General features: G+C 41.7%; 1 protein-coding gene across 2 annotated transcripts in view; it reads right to left on the bottom strand.

The window, feature by feature from the left end:
• The window catches only part of ATXN10 (ataxin 10), a 184,870-nt gene that overhangs the window by 161,432 nt on the left and 2,562 nt on the right, over nucleotides 1-20,876 (bottom strand). For both annotated transcript variants that reach the window (XM_017850797.1, XM_017850798.1), the window contains exons 2-3: nucleotides 3,771-3,962; nucleotides 624-706 (exon numbers count right to left, since the gene is read on the bottom strand). In XM_017850797.1, the coding sequence (XP_017706286.1) occupies nucleotides 624-706; nucleotides 3,771-3,962 (275 nt within the window). The remainder of the gene's footprint in view (nucleotides 1-623; nucleotides 707-3,770; nucleotides 3,963-20,876) is intronic.

The following is a 20,876-nucleotide window of genomic DNA, read 5'->3' on the forward strand; positions in this document are numbered from 1 at the left end:
GTGGAGTTTGCATCCTCCAGACCTGTATGCAATACATTTCTGTTGTTTATAAACTACCCAGCCTAAGGCATTTTGTTATAGCAACTCGAACAGACAGACTTCAACATACAAATGTGAAAGGAAGTAAATTCAGCCATTCAGGAAGGGAAGTTGTTACAACTTTATAATTCTTTAATATTTCACTATTAAAGTTTCCCTATCTCATGAAATACAGAACATGTGTTTCAAAGAATGATGTTTTTTTTTTTTTTTTTAGATGGAGTCTTGCTCTGTCACCCAGGCTGGGGTGCAGTGGCCGGATCTCAGCTCACTGCAAGCTCCGCCTCCTGGGTTCCCGCCATTCTCCTGCCTCAGCCTCCCAAGTAGCTGGGACTACAGGCGCCCGCCACCTCGCCCGGCTAGTTTTTTTTTTTGTAATGTTTAGTAGAGACGGGGTTTCACCGTGTTAGCCAGGATGGTCTCGATCTCCTGACCTCGTGATCCGCCCGTCTCGGCCTCCCAAAGTGCTGGGATTACAGGCTTGAGCCACCGCGCCCGGCCAAAGAATGATGTTAATACTCAAAGTACTGGTTTTGAACCCTTTATAAAGATATAAATAACCCATGAATTATATTGTATGCTACCTGTCAACAGAGCTTCCTGTTCCACTCGCAGTTCACGAAACAGAAGAATCAAATCAACAGCAACACCAATCGTATCCAAGTTCCTGTAGCAAGTTTTTAAAAAAAGACAAAATTAGACATGTTCATTCATTCATATATTGTCTATGGCTGTTTTTGCACTATAATGGGAGAGCTGAGAAATCTGATAGAGATTACAAAGCCTAAATTTATTATCTGGCTCTTTACAGGAAAAGTATAGCAACCCTAGCAGTAGGGGTTATATTTATATGCAGAGCCAACTGCTTTCAACAGTTTTCTTTGAGCACTTCCTGAAGTTTCCCATGACTCAGATTCTTTGCTTTATTGTATTATACCCCATTCCATGCATTCTTGGCAAAAGCAGTCCTAGTCCATACAAAGTGCCAAAGATGTAAAAAGATCTAGGCCTTAATAGCATCACACCTTTTGATTAACTCTTTCTTTAGCGACTTAAAATAAAATATCAGAAAAATAGGTACTAGTTGCAATCTGCATCTTGACTGGCTCAGAAATACTGGCATTAGTTAAGCTTGGCCACAGTCTTTACTAGAATCTTTGTTGTATTTCTAACTAGAAAATTCTTTTCTGAAAATTGCTGCCCTAAATGGTTGAAATTTTCCTTTAAAAATCAACAGTGAATAGTAACACAATCGGAGTAGGGAAGAAAAATTAACACCCTTAAATGTTCCTTTTCATTTCAGCCCAACCATAAGTTGCATGCAACAAAAAGATCTTATCACAAACAGCACAGCTCTTGCTTTGCTGGCCCTACCAAAAGACCACCGATAACTTACTTGTCATAGAATTTATTTTGTAATGTTTGAATTTTATAGTTTGCATATATTACTCAAAAAAGAAAATAAAATTGACTGCTTTGAAAGAAAGTATTAACATAAACTTGTACATTCGTTCCTGAGGCAGAGGAGGAAACATTTAAAGTTTACTGAGCACACAATCTGCATTAGGCATTTACATAAATAATCTCATTTACACCCCATAACCAGCCTGTCTGGAAGACATTGCTTACCCAGTTTTACAGAGGAGAAAACTGATACTCAGGAAGACCAAGTCACCTGTCCAGGGTCAGGATGGAGCACTCAGCCACAACAGGACCAGTGTGTAAGGCTCAGGACAGCAAGGGTAGACTGCAATTTTTTTTTTTTTTTTTTTTTTTTTTTGAGACAGAGTCTCACTCTGTTGCCCAGGCTGAAGTGCAGTGGTACAATCTTGGCTCACTGCAACCTCCACTTTCCTGGTTCAAGCAATTCTCCTGCCTCAGCCTCCAGAGTAGCTGGGACTACAGATGTGTGCCACCACACCCAGCTAATTTTTTATTTTTAGTAGAGATGGAGTTTCACCATGCTGGCCAGGCTGGTCTCGAACTCCTGACTTCAGGTGATCTGCCCACCTCAGCCTCCCAAAGTGCTGGGATTACAGGCATGAGCCACTGTGCCCGGCCCAAACTGCTTTTGAGTATAAGGGCAGACTGCTTTTGAGCTTAAGCTTTACAGTCAGATGTCTGGATATGGAGAGAATGTTCCCAGCCTCTCTCACTTAACAAGTGACTCTCAGACAAGTTATTTAACCTCTCCAAGTTACAGTTTCTTCTTTTGTAAAAATGGAAAAATTTCTTGAGTTTGTTCTAAGAATTAAAGAAGATACTACAAGCAAAGCACTTGGGACAAAGCCCAACGCCGAAGGCAGGCTCAACAAATGCTCGCTCCCTTCCCCACCAAGGTTAGCCAAGCACAAAGTATATCTGCCAGCCACAGTCAAAAGTCAGTTCTAAGGCTCTCCTTTCCTTCTCCATCACACTAGAGCACCTCCTGACTGGAAAAGGACAAAAGAAACTAGCCTTCTGGCCAGATGCTTCTAGCATATAACTAGTTAGGTTTTAGAATGTTGACTGTTATTATCAAGATTATTATTGTTTCTATCCATTTATCTGCAAACGGATGGCAGGTCTGGTTTAGTATTGAAGTTACACGACTTACTTTTTACCCTCTCTCCTTTGATGTTAAAAATCTCATTAATCATATCAAAGCCTCAGGTATATGTGTCTAACCGAAGGCAGTCCCTCAAATGGCTTCTGGACCAGCCCAAGCTCACCCGTCACAGCGGTGACAGGGAAGCCTGGAGGCTCTGTCTACATCCAAGTCCAGGAAAGAAAGTGAGCATCCTGTTTGTGGCTTCTGACTTCAAGTAAAATTTTAATAAAAGCAGGTTCCACAAAATCAAAGAAGAAAGATGCTGGGTTCTGGGAGGAGACAGTAACATGTAAAAGCAAAGAAGAGCACTGGACAGCTCACCTGCTCATGTTTTAACTACTTTTAAAAATGTGCACATCATAAAATAGGGGAAACAGAGCTTGGAACTTTACACGATCTTTAGGAAAGACAGGTCATCTTGTAAATTTACAAAATATGCTTCTTGTTCAAACACAAGAGTAACATAATTAAAAGGAATTAAAACGTTTACAACCTGAGGTCAAGAACTACATATAAACTTAGGCAGGTAAAATCTAGGAACAAAGACTCAAAATCAGCTTCAAAATACTATGAAAAACCAAATACCTCAAAATATGTGATAAAAACAAACAAGAAATCTAACCCCTGATGTTAAGCACATTCTATTATTTTATACACTAGTCAGAGAGACTCCAATGGCAAGGCCTATAGAGGGCCTCTCCCCGCAGATGTAAAGGGCAATCCTGCAGTAACGGTGGGTGATACTACTATGCCATTTTTTTTTTTTTCCTGAGACAGGGTCTCACAACGTGGCCCAGTCTGGAGCAACGGCATCATCTCAGCTTACTGCAACCTCTGCCTCTCCCTGGCCCGAGCAATCCTCCCACTTCAGCCTCCTGAGTAGCTGGGACTACAGGTGCTCACCATCATGTCCAGCTAACTTTTTGTATTTATTTGTAGAGACAGGGTCTCGCCATGTTGCCCAGGCTGGTCTTGAACTCCTGGACTCAAGCAATCCTCCTGCCTCAGCCTCCCAAAATGCTGGCATTACAGGCATGAGCCACCTCGCCCAGCCCAAAACAACTTCTAACAGATAAACCAAATGACAGAACCAGCATGCACATATACAAAGAAACAGAATCCAAGGTACATGTGTAACTACCTGATTGAATTCTGGTTCACAGAACACTCTATGCAAGCATTGCGAAGACACCTGAAGCATTCTGTTATTAACTGCAGACTGGAAGCCAGGTTTTCCACTTGGGATGGATCTCTGCAGGCAAGCTCAATGGCATGAGAGGATTTCTTTAGGATATCCAGAACTCTTTGGAAGATAGTCCTGGGTGCTGTTTCTCTGAAAAAGGATAAAATTATCACAAACCAGAAAAAAAGATTATGATTTCCAAATGTCTTGTTCAGAAAACTGCTTTTATCTACCATCGTGGGGAGGTAGGCTAGGCTTATCTGTTCTAGCTCCTTAATTTACAACACCAAATAAAAGATCTACACATGTTGAGCACTTACTATGCAGCAGACACTGTTTTTGTCCCTTTTCATGTATTATCTCATATCTCAGTCTTTGCAATAGCCTTATGAAGCTAACACTGTCCTCTCCATGTACAGATAAGGTAAGTGAAGTTAGTAGAGATGGTAAGTAACTTGCCCAACTCATTCAGCCAATAACTGGCAGAACGACAAAGCCAACTGAAGCGCTCTGGTCTAAGTACTTCTATTACCCATGACAACCCAAATCCCAGTTCCAGGGACTATTCATGCTTATGGATTTGCCCTTCATCAGAAGAACACAGTATCTTTATTTAATGTTCCAGACAGAGAATACAGTCCGGTCCTCTGTCACCCAATATGTACCCAAGTTCAGTTATAAGAAACAATATTCCTGTAGGACAAGGATACTTATCTACTCTGTAGACACAGTGAGGCTGACAACATACACACCAAACTTCTACACAGTCAACTACATAGATGGGAGAGAAAGGAGGGAGGGAGAATGTAAAGTGTGCCCGTTCTTCCACCAAGAATGTATGCCCAGGGAGAAAGATGAACGTGTGGCTGTGCCCTCTGGGCATCTCAGTCTGCGTGCCTCTCATGCCAGGAGTACTGCCTGCACTGGCTATCATTCCAGGGCTCTGAAGATAAGAATTTTTTGTGCAACATGGCACCTAAATGCAAGCCAACTTCCTCATTCCATAAATCCCCTAAAGAAACAGCAAATCTCTTTTAATGTTAGAAGTAAAGTTGCCACATTGGACAATTTAAGAGATTCTATAAATGCCAAATGATTCAGACCACATGAATTTTCTCCTTTTGCTCTCACTGTAGATTCACAGTGCCCTACTTTTCACCCTTGGATTGAGCCAGACCAGCAGGGAGCCACATGTTCACTCAGAACTCCAGACACTGAGCTGCCCAGGTTACGGTGCTGCTCAGTTGCTGCAGAAGACACCTATGCACCTATGGAGGCCCCTTTCCTGGGGCCACAGGAAACATTTCTCTTCTTGAACTTCAGTACCACGGCTTCTTATACACCAAGCGATGTGTGTTTTTATCTTACGAACAGACAATAGAACTCACATTATTTATTACGGTTTCTCTCTGTTGGGGCCTTTCTTAAGTCCGGAGTCAAATTTATGACCCAAACAATATGAATCCTTACTTTTTCTATCCGGCTTTTCCACTCTCCGTAATTTCCCCCCTGATCTTTTTCTCGTGTTTATTTTTTAAGGCATCTCAAATTTGGTTTTGGAAAGAGGCAGAGTATAAAATAATTAAAAACTGGGAAACTGCACATACAATAATTTGTCTATGTCTCCCCCAGTCAGCCCTCTGAGTGTAGATAATGAAACTCTGACTCAGTGTCTCGGCAACTGAGTGACCAAATTACAAAATGAAAATTCAAAGGTACAGCACTAATCCCGCCTCAATAAACTGTATGAAACCAGTATATAAGCCATTTGTAGTGACAACATTGCCATAAGAAGAATATTCACTAACACTTTTTGTTTTTTTTTTTTTTTGAGATGGAGTTTTGCTCTGTCGCCCAGGCTGGAGTTGCAGTGGCACAATCTCAGCTCACTGCAACCTCCGCCTCCCGGGTTCAAGTGATTCTTCTGCCTCAGCCTCCCACGCCACCCACGCCTCCCACGCCACCACGCCCAGATGATTTTCGTATTTTTAGTAGAGACAGGGTTTCACCATATTGGCCAGGCCTCTCAAAGTGCTGGGATTACAGGTGTGAGCCACCACACCCAGCCGATTCACTAACACTCTTAAGGTAACTTTAAGGAGTACCAAATATATTGTAGACACTAATAAGCTAAGAAAATACCCAGGAGTTTAAAACACTATGAAGAATGCTAAGGCTGATCACAACTTCTAGGACAAAGAACAAATCTAATCACCTCTATCTGCCCCATCTGCATGAAGTTTTGAAGCCATTTATTATTTAATATTACAGTCAAATAAAAGTAGAGCACTGCAACTTGAATAAGCTTCAATGACGCCTCTCTTTTCCTACTAAGATGACTAGGTATGTGTATTTACAGCTGTAAGAAAGCAGCGAGAATTATTTCTTTCACCTGACACTTTGCTGTCTGCCTCTCACATGGGAACCCTCTTTCCCCTGTGAATGGTCTTCCCTGAAGTCATTCCTCACAGTCTTAACATCTGTTTTACTCAAAATCGGTATCTAGCACAGCAGAAGCTTTGGAATCAAACTATGGTACAGACTAAACAAGATAGAAGAAAAGCAATATTCTTAAAGAAAACGTGAAAAATGATATCCCGACCACAGAATAAATATTAAGTTCATAAACTATGCTGTCAATAATCCCCAGTGCTACATGTTAATTTGTTATATATGCACCATGCATTTATAATAATTTTAACGAAATGAAAAGCATTTAACTGAGCTAAGGCCAACCAAAAGATTCCTGAAATCCAAATAACTATTAATAGCGACTAAAGAGTAATCATGACAGCATCTATTTGGCACACAATAATTCGCGTTTGCGGTATAAAGAAAAAATAATGTGGGGCTGTGATCACTGTCATATGTTCTCCCCAGGTTGTACACCATGGATTCCTAAAAACTCCCGATTTCGCCAATCTTCTGTCTTTGCTCAAACATATCCCACCACCAGAAGAAAGTCCTCTCCAAATCTCCCAATCCTCTGCCTGGGAGAAATTTGCATCTCCTTTTTTTTTTTTTTTTTTGAGATGGAGTCTTGCTCTGTTGCCCAGGCTGGAGTGCAGTGGCGTGATCTCAGCTCACTGCAACCTCCGCCTCCCGGGTTCAGCGATTATTCTGCCTCAGCCTCCCGAGTAGCTGGGACTACAAGTGCATGCCACCACGCCCGGCTAATTTTTTTATATTTTAGTAGAGACAGAGTTTCACCATGTTGGCCAGGCTGGTCTGAATCTCCTGACCTCGTGATCCGCCTGCCTCGGCCTCCCAAAGTGCTGGGATTACAGGCGTGAGCCACTGCGCCCGGCCTGCGTCTCCTTTTAAACCTTTGGAAAACTCACAGACCTGGTGAAACTCCTCCACTTTTCCAGACAGACAGGCTCCCTCTATGTCGCCCTGGAGCTCTGTTCATAAGACTGGAATAACTTGTCCACATCCAATAATATTTACTTATCCTATCTCCCCAGCTAGACTGTTAAGTCCTTGAAAAATAGAGACTATCTTATTCTTTTCTATATCTCTAGGGCCCAGAATTGGCACCCACTAATTGAATTTGTTCAAGTTTTAAACAGTGATGAGACTGTTCACACACTCAAAAGTGGCCCCTGACTGCATCACAGCTTTGCTATGTAATCCAAGCACTTATAGAGCTTGTGCTCAGGGCCAGGCATCAGGCCTGACACAGGCAGTGAAATCAGTGCTCTTTGAGTCAGCAACTGAAAGAAGGGGAAACTGAGGCATCAGCTCACCCCCCCCTTTCCCATTAAGAAATCCATATAATCTCAACTCAGAAACTTAAAAACTTGTCAGATTTTAAGATGTGAATATCATGTAGATACTTTATGATTGCTATCAAGCAAACATCGAATTTCTCCTTTCCCATTAAATGATACAGTGAATATGCTTGCGGGTCTCGGAGGAGTTGTAACCCAATTAACTGTAGTTTAAATTTCTTAAGAGCAAATAACATGTTTTAGATGTCTGTTTCCTTTTATAAAAGGTGGCAGTAAAACTCTTCCTCTAGAGTCATACAATAAATAGCTATAGCTTCTATTCACCATATTTTTATACAATATAATACATCAACAAAGAGGCTTTTATTCAATAACAGTAAATATTATGAAAGCATTTAACTCTTCTATACATCTCTACCTTCTCTCACTGAAATAGTAAAGATCACTCCAATATTACAAACATTATTAATAACTGCTGTCATTTCTGCTTTAACCAAACTAACAAAAAATACAGAGACTTTAAAAAGCTTAACTACTTCATTCACAGAAGGCAGAAAGTACTTACAAGAACAATTAAAATTCAACCATTAGACATTCCTATTAGAAAGGAATGCATACCCTGAAGACAATGTATAAATGAAATGTTACAGTACAGAACAAAAAAAATCCTTAGAATTATACAGAAGGTAGAATTTCATTTCCTTCAAGTTTGAACAGATCTATAGGGTTTAATCTTGGCAAGTCCTGTTTGAGTAAAATTAAAACTACCTGTGATTATATGTAACAGGTTAGATAGGTCCAATATACTGTATGTACTCACATTTTACAGTTAAATCATCAGGTGGGGCCTCCTACTGAAAAAAAAAAAGCTACATGCTAGTGATTGTAATGCTACAACTAAGACCTTCATACTTGTTAAAAGATTTATTCTAATACCTTAGATTTACTTAAAAACTGGCATATGTGGTTTAGAGTAGTTTAACAACTGACAGTGAGAAAAACTATTAAAATACTCACAAGTTCAGAGATTAAAATAACAACCACTGGTTGTTATTTAAAACCATAAATCTTGCTGATTTGACTGGGCAGGATTGAACAACAACAGAAAATAAAAACATTTGTATCTCCTGCCACAAACAGCCTAAGGTAAAATTTTGAAATCTGTGCAGAACTCAAACTTCTTTTTATACTCTTCTCTCCTCTTCTGTCACATCCAGGATTCTGAAGCTGTCCTGACAATTCAGACCAATCCATTTTTCAGGGTCACAAACTTCTTCCGTAAAGGGTCAGAAAGTGAGTATTTCCAGCTCTGATGGCCAAACAGCCTCTGTCACACTCTCGACTCCCCCAGTGCACAAACACAGCCACGGGAAACACCTAAACAAGTGAACATGGCTGGGGTCTAATGAAACTCTGTTTGTGCAAACTAAAATTTTAAATTCATATAATTTTCATGTGTCATGAAATTTTATTATTTCCCCAACCATTTAAAAATGTAAAAAACCATTCTAAACTCGTGGGTCATAAAACAAACAGGTAGTGGGCCAGATCTGGCCATAGTTTGGCAACCCCTGCTTTAAAGGGCTCCAAACATACCAGTCCTCTCCCCACTCCTCAAAAACCACACACTTCCTCTTTCCCACCGTCCTCATCACATTCAAAATTCATCTTTCATCAGAACAAATGCACTGTGCTAAATGAAAGGAACTAAGAAGGCCAGGCACAGTGGTTCATGCCTATAATTCCAGTGCTTTGAGAGGCAGAAGCCAGGAGTTCAAGAATCTGCCTAACATAGCAAAACCCTGTATCTACAAAAAAAAAAAAAAAAACACTTGTTTTAATTAGCTAGGCTTGACGGTCTGTGCCTCGTAGTCCCAGCTACTCAGGAGCCTGAGGCAGGACTGCTTGAACCCAGGCGTTCAAGGCTGTAGTGAGTTATTATCACAACACTGTACTCTGGCCTGGGTGACACAGCAAGACCTTGCCTCTAAAAAACATGAAAAGAAAAGAAAGAGAAGCTAAGAAAAGGTGAAATTAGCACAGAGGCAGAAAATCAACCACCGGAATAGAATAGACAGCCCAAGAGCAGAACTGTGTATACATGGTAACTTGGTAAATGGCATCCAACAGCATTAAACACCTGGGGAAGACGGACTGTGCTCGAAGACGCGTTGTTAACAACTGTTAATCTCCAAGGAAAAAAAACTGAATTGGATCCTCACTTACACTACCCAAAAAGTAACTCCAGGTGGATTTAGGAATATACGGAAGACAAAATTGCAAGGCTTTGGAAGAAAATATACAGAGAATGTCTTTATATTCTTAGAGAGAGATTTTGCATATAAGACATTATTTAAACCTTATTTTAAAAGTAGTATTTGAGCACAGATCCAAAAAAGGTGAGGGAGCCAACTATGCATCCTCCTGGGAGAAGAGCTTGGACTAGAGGCAAAGGCATACAGAGCACGTCACGGGGAAGTCAGAGCTGGCTTCAATGAACCCCAGTGAGAAAAAGAAAGAGAAGTAAGACTCGGAGAGAGAAGACAGACAGAGCTACCCTGCACAGGCACAGCAGACCATGGAAGGACGGTGGCTTTTATCCTGATGTGAAGCCATGGAAGGTTCTTTGTTTTGTTTTGCTTTTGAGAGTTGCTCTGTTGCCCAGGCTGGAGTGCACAGGCAGGATCTCAGCTCACTGCAACCCCCGCCTCCCAGGTTAAAGCGATTCTCATGCCTCAGCCTCCCAAGTAGGTAGAATTACAGGCATGTGCCACCATGCCCAGCAAATTTTTGTATTTTTAATAGAGATGGGGTTTCACCATGTTGGCCAGGCTGGTCTCAAACTCCTGGCCTCAGCACCCGGCCCACGGAAAGTTCTGAGCAGAGGGGTGACATCATCTGACTTACGTGTTAAAAGGATCTCTTTGGCTGCTTTGTAAAGAATTACTCTTAAAGGGAGAAAGAGAAGACAGCAGGAGACCAGTTAGGAGGCTGTTTTTGGAGCAGAGGGAAAGCAGCAGATACGGTAAATAGAAATCAAATTCTGGATATTTTAAAGATAGAGCCAATAGGACTTGATGATGGATTCTTATGAAGGTGTCTAAAAAAGGGGAGTGAAGGGTGACACCAAAACTTTAGCCTGAGACATAAACCGAAAGATGTATTTATTGTTTGCAGAAACAAAGAAGAGTACTCTGAGGATATCTGGTGGATGAGAGGATCAGGAGAAATACAAGTAGAATGTGAAACAGTCAGGTGAATAAACAAGTCTAGCATTCAGGAGAGAAGTCTAGCTAAGCTGGGTGTGGTGGCTCATGCCTGTAATCCCAGCACTTTGGGAGGCCAAGGCAGGAGGATCCCTTGAGCCCAGGAGTTCAAGACTAGACTGGGCAACATGGTAAGATCCTATCTCTACAAAAAAAAATTTTTTTAAATAGCCAGGTGTGGTGGTGGATCCCTGTGGTCTCAGCTACAAGAGAGGCTGGGACAGGAGAACTGCTTATGCCTGGGAGGTCAAGGCTGCAGATCGTGCCCCTGCATTCCAGCCTGGATGACGGAACAAGACCCTATCTCAAAAAAAAAAAAAGTCCAGCTAAAGAAAAATGTTAGTCACCAGCAAACGGAAGTTATTAAAGCCACAAGATTGAGTGAGAATACTGTGAGAGTAAATATAGGCAGAAAAAAGAAGCGGTCTGAGGACTGAATTCTGAGATCCGGGAAGGATTATCACTCAGGGAAATGGAGGGAGAGATTTTTCTTAGGATGGGAAAAGTTACAGCAGATCTATAAACTGATGAGTGCAATCCAATAGAAAGGGTAAAACTGATTATTTCTACGGCGGTGGGGGGAAGAAGACTGCTGGAGCAATATGTGCAAAAGGCAATGGAATTTAGTGCAAACCCAAGGGGAGCTTATATTCAGAGCAAGACCGCTCATCCTCAGAACAGAAGCAAAGGCAGGTTACGGGCAGATACAAGTAGGCGGGCAGAGAGGGTGATGAGAGTTCCTGGAAATTATCTGCTAGTTGCTCCTCTTTTTCAGGAAATAGCTGAGAGTGAGGATGAGGGGATAGAGGTTTGAAGAGAGTGGGGCATGAAATATCTGACTCAGGGAGCAGGAGAGTCAAGGGACCAGGGCAAACATCGGGACTGACAGGTAGCACTACGGGCCACCTTAGTGAGTCATCAGCAAGTTAAAGTGAGAGCAGTCTGCACGGCTGTAAGTTTTTCTCTAGCTGTGTTCAGCTATTTGGGTGCTGGCACAAAGGAAACAAGTTGGATTTGACCAGAGCTGGAGTTTTACCAGGCAAACATAACAAAGTTTAGAGAGGAGGCAGGGGAGTTGAGGATGTACATAAAGAAAGAAATGCTTATTACTCATCCATGGATCTAAGCCAGATCAAGATGGGAATGCGAACATTAAGAAGGGGAATGAAGAACAAAAGGGGTAATAAATAGGAAATAGGGTCAAAAGATTGTAGGTCCTGGTGAGGTTAAAGACTTGATGGAGCAGGGGCCCTAAAGAAAAGATAAAACAGGGATTGGGACTCTTGAGATTGTGGGAGAAGGCAGCTACAGTTATGGATAAAGTCTAAGTAAGGTATGGCAGTGGGTGGCTGAGATGGAATGGAAGTCAAGCTCACTGAGAGAAAGTCAAAGAAATTCGAGGTCAGGATAATGAAAATAATCAATGTAAACAATGAAATAACTGAGATTTAAGACAGGAGAAGTAAGAGTGAAAAGTGAACCCAGGGCTAAACTCTTCAAGGAATGAGGTAGACTGACCCACAGGTCTCTTAACTACAATAGTGATTGAACAAGTGATACCTTGATGTCATGAGATTAAAAGTTGGAGTGGTCTATGGAGGAAAAAAGGTCTGAAAGCAGCAATGACAATCACGGTGAACTACCGTACCTTTGAGCCAAGCATTACACTGAGTGCAGGACAGAAAACAGCCTGCCACTTTCAAGAACCCTTGGAAAGGCATGTCCTCAGAGTCATATTTCATTTAGATCAAGAAGATGAATGGGTGTTCACAGAAGTTCAGGATACAGGGAATTTTGCTGAGGGCACAGAAAAGGATCTTAAGAACTGGGGAGTCAGAAAAGGATTCATGTAAAAACCTTTAAAGGTGTCAGGCACAGTGGCTCACACCTGTAATCTCAACACTATGGGAGGCTGAGGTGGAAGATCGCTTGAGCCCAGGAGTTCAAGACCAGCAGACCAGCCTGGGAAACATAGTGAAACCTAATATCTTTACAAAAAAAATTTTTTTTTTTTTTTTTTTTTTTTTTTGGGGACGGAGTCTTGCTCTGTCGCCCGGGCTGGAGTGCGGTGGCTGGATCCTCAAGCTCACTGCAAGCTCCGCCTCCCGGGTTTACACCATTCTCCTGCCTCAGCCTCCCGAGTACCTGTGACTACCAGGCGCCCGCCACCAAATCCCCGGCTAAGCTTTTTGTATTTTTTTAGTAGAGACGGGGGTTTCACCGTGTTAGCAGGATGGTCCCTCCATCTCCCTGACCTTCTGATCCCCCGTCTCGGCCTCCACCAAAGTGCTGGGATTACAGGCTTGAGCCACCGCGCCCGGCCAAAAAATTTTTTTAATTAGTGGGGCATGGTGGCACTGTGATAGCACCACTGCACTCCTTAAAGGGATGAGAGTTCAGAGAGTAAGAGAAAACCTAGGAGTTTCTCATATAACTTAGAAAATCAGTTTGTGAATTTCTAGCAAAAACCCTGCTGCAGTTTTATTATGAATGGCATTGAATCCACACGTCAATTTAGGAAGTATTGATGTCTTTGTCATTGAGGTTTCCTATAATACAATGGTGTATCTTACCATTTAAGTCTTTTTAAATGTCTTTTCATAGTTTTATAATATTCTCATTGATGATGATGATGACAATGACACCAACAACGATAATGCTAACACTTAAACTGTGTCTGTTAGGTGCCAGGGACTGTTCTAAGCAGTACACAAACTCCTCAACAGCTATCATGAAAGAGTATCCCTCATTTATAGATCATCTTTTTAAGTCTAATAACTTCTCTAAGCTTGTGGCCATCAGAGGGCCCAGGGCGCCCTAGCGGTAGTCCCACCATTCCTTTGCTTTTGAGTGTCCTTGCCCACAGTCCAGTGACCAAGCCCTTGGGTCCAGTGACCACTACAAAAGACTGGAAGAATGAAAGAGCTGAGAAACTCTGCTCTGAGGGTACTGGTGGTCACAATCCTAACCTTATTTATTTTGATTGGCTGGCTCAAACTCTTTCCTGTCTACTTCATGCATTTAAGATAATTGAATGCAAGACGTGGCTCACACTGACCACTTCTGTATTTTGAAACTGAGTCAGAACACCTTACCAAACAATTCCATGTGGCATTCCAGCTCATGGCATAGGTAAAAATAAAGGAAATTGCCATCACACTCTAAAATGTGCTTTTTATAGTGTAACTTAATTGATGTTCTCTCTCAACAAAGTTGAGCTGAATCATGGTTGAGTCAAAACGCCATATGGCATCCTTAGCCAAGCTGATGATTCGTGTGGGTTTTTGTTTTTTGGGTTTTTGTGTGTTTTGGTGCAGTTAAAGACACTTGCTGGCTGGAGGTTCAGTAATGTCCGGGGAAAACCCACGTGCGTGTAAATACACAGACGGATAGGTTTATTTTTTACTTCTGTGGTATGTTGACCTCTAAAGTGCTTCATCTATTCACTTTCTTTATGAAGGTTAGTCAACATATTTATACAAGCAAGTAACAATACCAAGTCATTTTTTACCCCTTGAAATCAGTCATCTGTCATAGTTAACCTTTCCCGTCACCTCCTAATTAAAGTCTTTCTTCTATGCTCTCATTTTCTCTCTCATGGCTCAAGAAAATTAGGTGTTCAAGAAAACAACAAAAATAGTATTGAATGCTCACTGTGTGGCAGGTCTGAAAGTTGGTACTGAAAACAGAGGTAAATAAGAATCCTGCCCTCGGACTGCTCTCACTCTAGTGAGACTGGTAGGTAATTAAGTGATTGTAACACTCCATGTGAAGTTCTTTGTAAGAGGTAAGCACAGAGTGTCAAGGGAATACAGGGGAGGTCAGAAACAGCTTTCAAAAGGAAGTGAAATGATAATTCAACCTTGAGGGAAAACGGGGAGTGTGTATAAGCAAAGGATGAAGGCTTAAGGCATTTATATTTACAAATTTACAAATTTATTTTGTAAATATAAATTACAAATATACATTTTTAACAAATTACAAATTTATTAAATTTAATAACTTAATAGCATTAGAGCTACTCCTATGTTAGTAGTTCAAAGTAAGCTACACATAGTTCATTTTATCATATCAATCGCAGCTGCAGCACTAAGTACAAATCTCACATATATCATGTGTGGTGTGATTCAATGAATGAATTACATGGTAAACTAATCAATAGCATTTTAGTAATCTGAGTAATTACTGATTGGCTCACTGGAGGTACTGGCTCCTCATTGCTCTACTTAGTTCAGTTCAACATTTACAGAGTACCCAAAATGGGCCAGGAATCCTGCTAAGAAACACCATAAAGTCCCTCCCTTCAAGAAAGGCACTACTGAGTAGGGAAAAAGATACATAAAAGGCTATTTTATTATGAAACAAAAATAGCAGTGAAGGAGGAGTTCACATTTTAAACACCTCCCCTCCACTCCAAACAATGTGACTTTTTAAAAATCATAAATATATAACTTCACATGCCCACCAAAATTCAGTGTCAGTCATTTTCATTGTAGCCGTTGTAATAGCGATACAGAGGTATCTTCTTATGCTTTTGTTCATAACAGCACTATTGAAATAGGGTTCACGTGGCACACAAGTCACCCACTTAAAGTGTACAATTAAACAGATTTTGGTACATTGCATTATTAATTTTTTTTTTTTTTTTTTGAGACGGAGTCTCGCTCTTTCGCCCAGGCTGGAATGCAGTGGCCGGACCTCAGCTCACTGCAAGCTCCGCCTCCCGGGTTTACGCCATTCTCCTGCCTCAGCCTCCGGAGTAGCTGGGACTACAGGCGCCCACCACCTCACCCGGCTAGTTTTTTGTATTTTTTAGTAGAGATGGGGTTTCACCGTGTTAGCCAGGATGGTCTCGATCTCCTGACCTCGTGATCCGCCCATCTCGGCCTCCCAAAGTGCTGGGATTACAGGCTTGAGCCACCGCGCCCGGCCTATTAATTTTTTTAACTGTGGTAAAATACATATATAAAACATAAAATTTGCCATTTTGCTCATTTTAAGTCTACAGTTCAGTGGCTTTAATTATATTCACAATGTTGTACAACTATCACCTCTACTTCCAAAATTTTTTTAACACCCAAATAGAAACTCTGTCAACACGAAGCAATAACTCCCCATTTCCCTCTCTCCAAATCCTAGTAACCTCTAATCTACTTTGTCTCTACAAGTTTGTCTCTTCTAGGTATTTCATAAACGCAGAATCATACAATATTTGTCCTTTTTCATTTTCTTCAGGCATATACCTAAGAGTAAAACTGTTTGGTCATATTCCATGTTTAGCTTTTTGAGGACCCACTATTTTCCATAGTGGCAGCACCATTTTGCATGTCCACTAGCAACACACAAGGGTTCCCACTTCCCCACATCCTCAACAATACTTGTTCTTTTCCATTTTTTGGGTAATAGCCGTCCGAAACGGTGTGCAGTAGTCGCTCACTGCAGTTTTAACTGCCATTTCCCTGATGATTCACGATTGGGAGCACTTTATCATAAGCTTATTGGCCTTTATATTTCTTCAAAAAAAAAAATTTTGCCCTATTTTTAAATTGAGTTGTAGGAGTCTTTTTTATTGAGTTGTAGGAGTACTTTATACATTCTAAAACAACTTCTTTATCATATATATTTTAAATACTTCTCTAAGTCCAGGCCTTGCCTTTTCATTTTTTTTTTTTTAAAGATCTTTTGGCCTGAATTTATTGTTTAATTTTAAATTAAACACCAACAAAAACCTCATTTTGTCTAAGCAGATTAAAGAGAAAAAAATGAGCTATACGGATAGAAGCTGAAAAAAAAAAATTACTGTCTACATGACTAAGAAAAAGACCAAGCAAGCACAATGAGTAATAACTTATAGAAATAGCAACTCCACAAGAAACTGTTAAGAGTCTGCCACTCTTAACTGCATGCTAGATGCCAGGCATACAGTGAATATGAGGTGCCCACTTTACTCAAGAGCTTGGCTGGGGTGGCTCACACCTGTAATCCCAGCACTTTGGGAGGCCGAGGCGGGTGGATCACGAGGTCAGGAGATTGAGACCATCCTGACTAACACAGTGAAACCCCGTCTCTACTAAAATATTAAAATTTTAGTACAGTAGTAGAGCCCGCCGGGCATGGTGGTGGGTGCCTGTAGTCCCAGCTACTTGGGAGGCTGAGGTAGGAGAATGGCGTGAACCTGGGAGGCGGAGCTTGCAGTGAGCCAAGATTGCGCCACTGTACTCCAGCCTGGGTGACAGAGCAAGACTCCGTCTCAAAAAGAAAAAGAAGCTTATCAACTGGACGAACAATGAGGTTATCAGTTTAAATATGAGATGAATTTATAGAAAGCAGTATCCAAATGTTCCATTATTTCAAGAATACTCAAGAATCAGAACACAGTCTCCCCCTACTATTCTCTAATAAGAAAACATATTACAGAAGAGCACTATTTCCAGAACTTTCTGTGATGATAGAAATATTCTCTATCTGTGCTGTCACAATCACATGTGGCCACTGAGCACTTAAAATATGGCTAATGTCAGCGTGGGCAAATACTGAGACCTCATCTCTACAAAAAATAAACAAAAAAAATTAGCTGGGCATGGTGGTGTACACCTGTAGTCCCAGCTACTGGGGAAGGAGGCAGGAGGATTGCTTGAGCCCAGGAAGTCGAGGATGTAGTGAACTATGATCGTGGCACTGCACACCAGCTTGGGCAACAGAGTGAGACTCTATCTCTAAAAAAATAATAATAAGGAGCTGGGCACGGTGGCTTATGCCTGTAATCCCAGCACTTTGGGAGGTCGCGGCAGGCGGATCACCTGAGGTCAGGAGTTTCAGACCAGCCTGACCAACATGGAGAAACCCCATCTCTATTAAAAATACAAAATTAGCCACGTGCAGTGGCGCATGCCTGTAATCCCAGCTACTCAGGAAACTGAGGCAAGTGACTCACTTGAACCCAGGAGGCGAAGATTGCAGTGAGTCGAGATCGCGCCATTGCACTCCAACCTGGGTAACAAGAGCGAAACTCTGTCTCAAAAAAAAAAAAATTAAAAATTAAAAAATATGGCTAATGCAACTAAGGAAATGAACATTAATTTTACTTATTTTCAATTAATTAAGTAGCTATATGTAGCTAGTGGCTACTTAATAGCACAGATGGAGTATGACAACCCATCTCACCTGGCTCTACCCTTTGTGGGGTCTGGAGATGCCTCAGAGATGCATCATGAAGGCAACTAGCCAGGCACAGTGGCTCATGCCTGTAATACCAACACTTTGGGAGGCCGAGGCAGGAGGATCACTTAAGCCAGGAGTTCAAGACCAGCCAAGGCAACATAGTGAGACCCCCTTCTCTAAAAAAAATGCACTCCAGCCTGGATGACAAAGTGAGACCCTGTCTCGAAAAAAAAAGAAAAAGAACTAAAGGAGCAACTAAAATAGAATTTTAAATGTATTTGTCTTACTTGTTCAGAAAGAATTTAACATGACTTGCAAAGACTCACAGCAAGATAAATCACTTGTTAAACAAATGTGAAATACACTGATATCTACATTAAACAAAAAGTATAAAACAAATGTAAGAAAAAAGAATTATCTTACACAGAGAAGAAATAGCTGAGGAATATCTCAATATTGATATTATATGACCATAAGCAATATGTTTAAATAATTTTAGTGACCAAGACACTGTTTAAGAAGTGGGTTACAGAATGCATTTAATACAGACCATGGAGAATTTAGACTTATGTACTAATGATGTATTGCTATATAGCAAATTAGCCCAAAATTTAGCATTTTAAACCAACAACATTTATGATCTCACATAGATCTGAGCAGCTTAGAGTGCCTCACAAGTTTGCACACTTGGTTGAGGATGTGACTGGAGCTCAGAGGACCTGCTTCCAAGGTGGTTTATCACATGGCTGTTCGAAGGAGGCCTCAGCTCCTCACCACACAGCTCTCTGCATATGGATGCTTGAGTGTCCTCCTGACGTGGTAGCTGGCTTTGTCAGAGTGGGCGATCCAAGAAAGAGCTGGCAAAGCGGAAACTACGATGCTTTTTATGACCTAGTCTGAGAAGTCGCACACTATCACTTCTGCCATATTCTACTCTCCACAAGCAAGTCACTAAGTTCAGTCCACACTCAAGGAGAAAAGAATTAAACCCCTCCTCTTGAGAAGGTCAGAGTATCAAAGAATTTGTGAACATATTGAAAATCACCACAATGGGATGTAAGAATTTCTTTTCACTTGCGGGTTGCTAACATCGTAATGAGATCTTGAGATCCCTTTCTCTGGAAACTCCAAAATTAGAACTGTCTTCCTGAAATAGCTTCAATTTTTGGTTTTGATAAGACAGGAGATTCAACACAAATGGATTCTTGGTCATATACCCTTGTTATATTTTAATAATAGGTCCTAAATAACTGGCATTTACGATGCATAAACCACTATGCTACACATACAATATTACAGATCCTCAAAATAATCCCTCAAAGTGGCTGCCATCACCTCATTTTCACGACAAGAAACAGGAAGTCTACAGAGACTAAGCCAGGGTTCATATCTAGGTCTCCATGGTTCCAAAGCCACTGCTCTTTCCACTGCATGACACTTCTACTACTCAAGCTACCAAAGACAGAAGTTTGTTTTGTAGCATGGAAGAGTTCAGAAGGACCACCAACTACATTATGTCTATGATTCTTCAAATATAAAATGGAATCCTAGAGAAATAATGTATTCCACCAAAGGAGAAGAATCTCTTAATTACCTCCCTCGCCGTTTTTGCTTTTTGTCTGCTGTTTTCTATTTGCTACACTGAGGACTCATTGTGCTTGGCTTTTTGTCTCGTCCACCTTCTAACACCTTGGCCGATCCTTCCCATGGGTCCATCTGTGTTCCTGTTCATACTAGACAACAGCCCTATGCCCTCTCTCAAGAGGAGACCTCCAAGGACAAACACTGGCTCCCTGAGCATCAGAACTGGAGGGATCCTCTCAGAGGAGTGGGAGTCTGGGCCCAGCCCCACAACACCCTTATGATTGGTCCAAAGACAAAGAGAAGCAGTGACAGAACCAGGACCAGAAGCCTGTCCTTAGGACCCCTGATCATGAGTTCTCTGCCCCACCACACAACTGTGTCTTTCCATGCCAGGACCTGCACATCAGTTCACCTTTCCTGGTTTCCAATCTCTGCCCAGAAGAAGGACACTGCCCCAGAACTCAGATGAAATCTGGGAAGCATCCTCATTTCCTCATTCTCCCCCCAACAATCCAATTGGTCCCTGAGTCCTGTCCATTCAACCTTATATCTCTCAGTATTTATTCTACTCATCCCCACAGACAATGTCCTAATTTAGGCACTTTTCTCTTTCACATGGGCTTCTGCTCCCACTCCTTAAAGATCCCCGCTATCTCTAGCTTCATCCTCTCTCCTTTATTCCCCACAATGGACGCGGAGGTGGCCAGGAAGATCTAACAGGCAGATTATTACCATGCCACTCCCTTGACAAAAACGATTAATGGTTCTCTGTAACTTCTTCCCTCACAAGAGACAGAGTCAAGAAAGGCCTTCTAAACTAGCTCAGGGGCTTGGATTTTCTCCAAGTTATAAAAAGGGAACTGATGTTTGAATAAATGTCTCCTCTGTACGAGAAACCTAATCTATGTTACTTTACTTGTCTCATCGGTTTTGCAAAATTAACATACGGCCCCTTTGCAGACACTGTTCCTTCTAGTCCTCTCATCTATAACCCAGCACCTGAAGTAATCATAAAAAGCCTTTCCTGAGCCGGGCACGGTGGCTCACGCCTGTAATCCCAGCACTTTGGGAGGCTGAGGCGGGCGGATCACGAGGTCAGGAGATCAAGACCATCCTGGCTAACGTGGTGAAACCCCGTCTCTACTAAAAAATACAAAAAATTAGCCGGGCCTGGGGACGGGCGCCTGTAGTCCCAGCTACTTGGGAGGCTGAGGGAGGAGAATGGTGTAAACTCGGAAGGCAGAGCGTGCAGTGAGCCAAGACCGAGCCACTGCACTCCAGCCTGGGCGACAGAGTGAGACTCCGTCTCAAAAAAAAAA

The sequence above is a fragment of the Rhinopithecus bieti genome, unplaced genomic scaffold, assembly GCF_001698545.2.
Source record: "Rhinopithecus bieti isolate Rb0 unplaced genomic scaffold, ASM169854v2 scaffold_32081, whole genome shotgun sequence".
Lineage (NCBI taxonomy): Eukaryota > Metazoa > Chordata > Mammalia > Primates > Cercopithecidae > Rhinopithecus > Rhinopithecus bieti.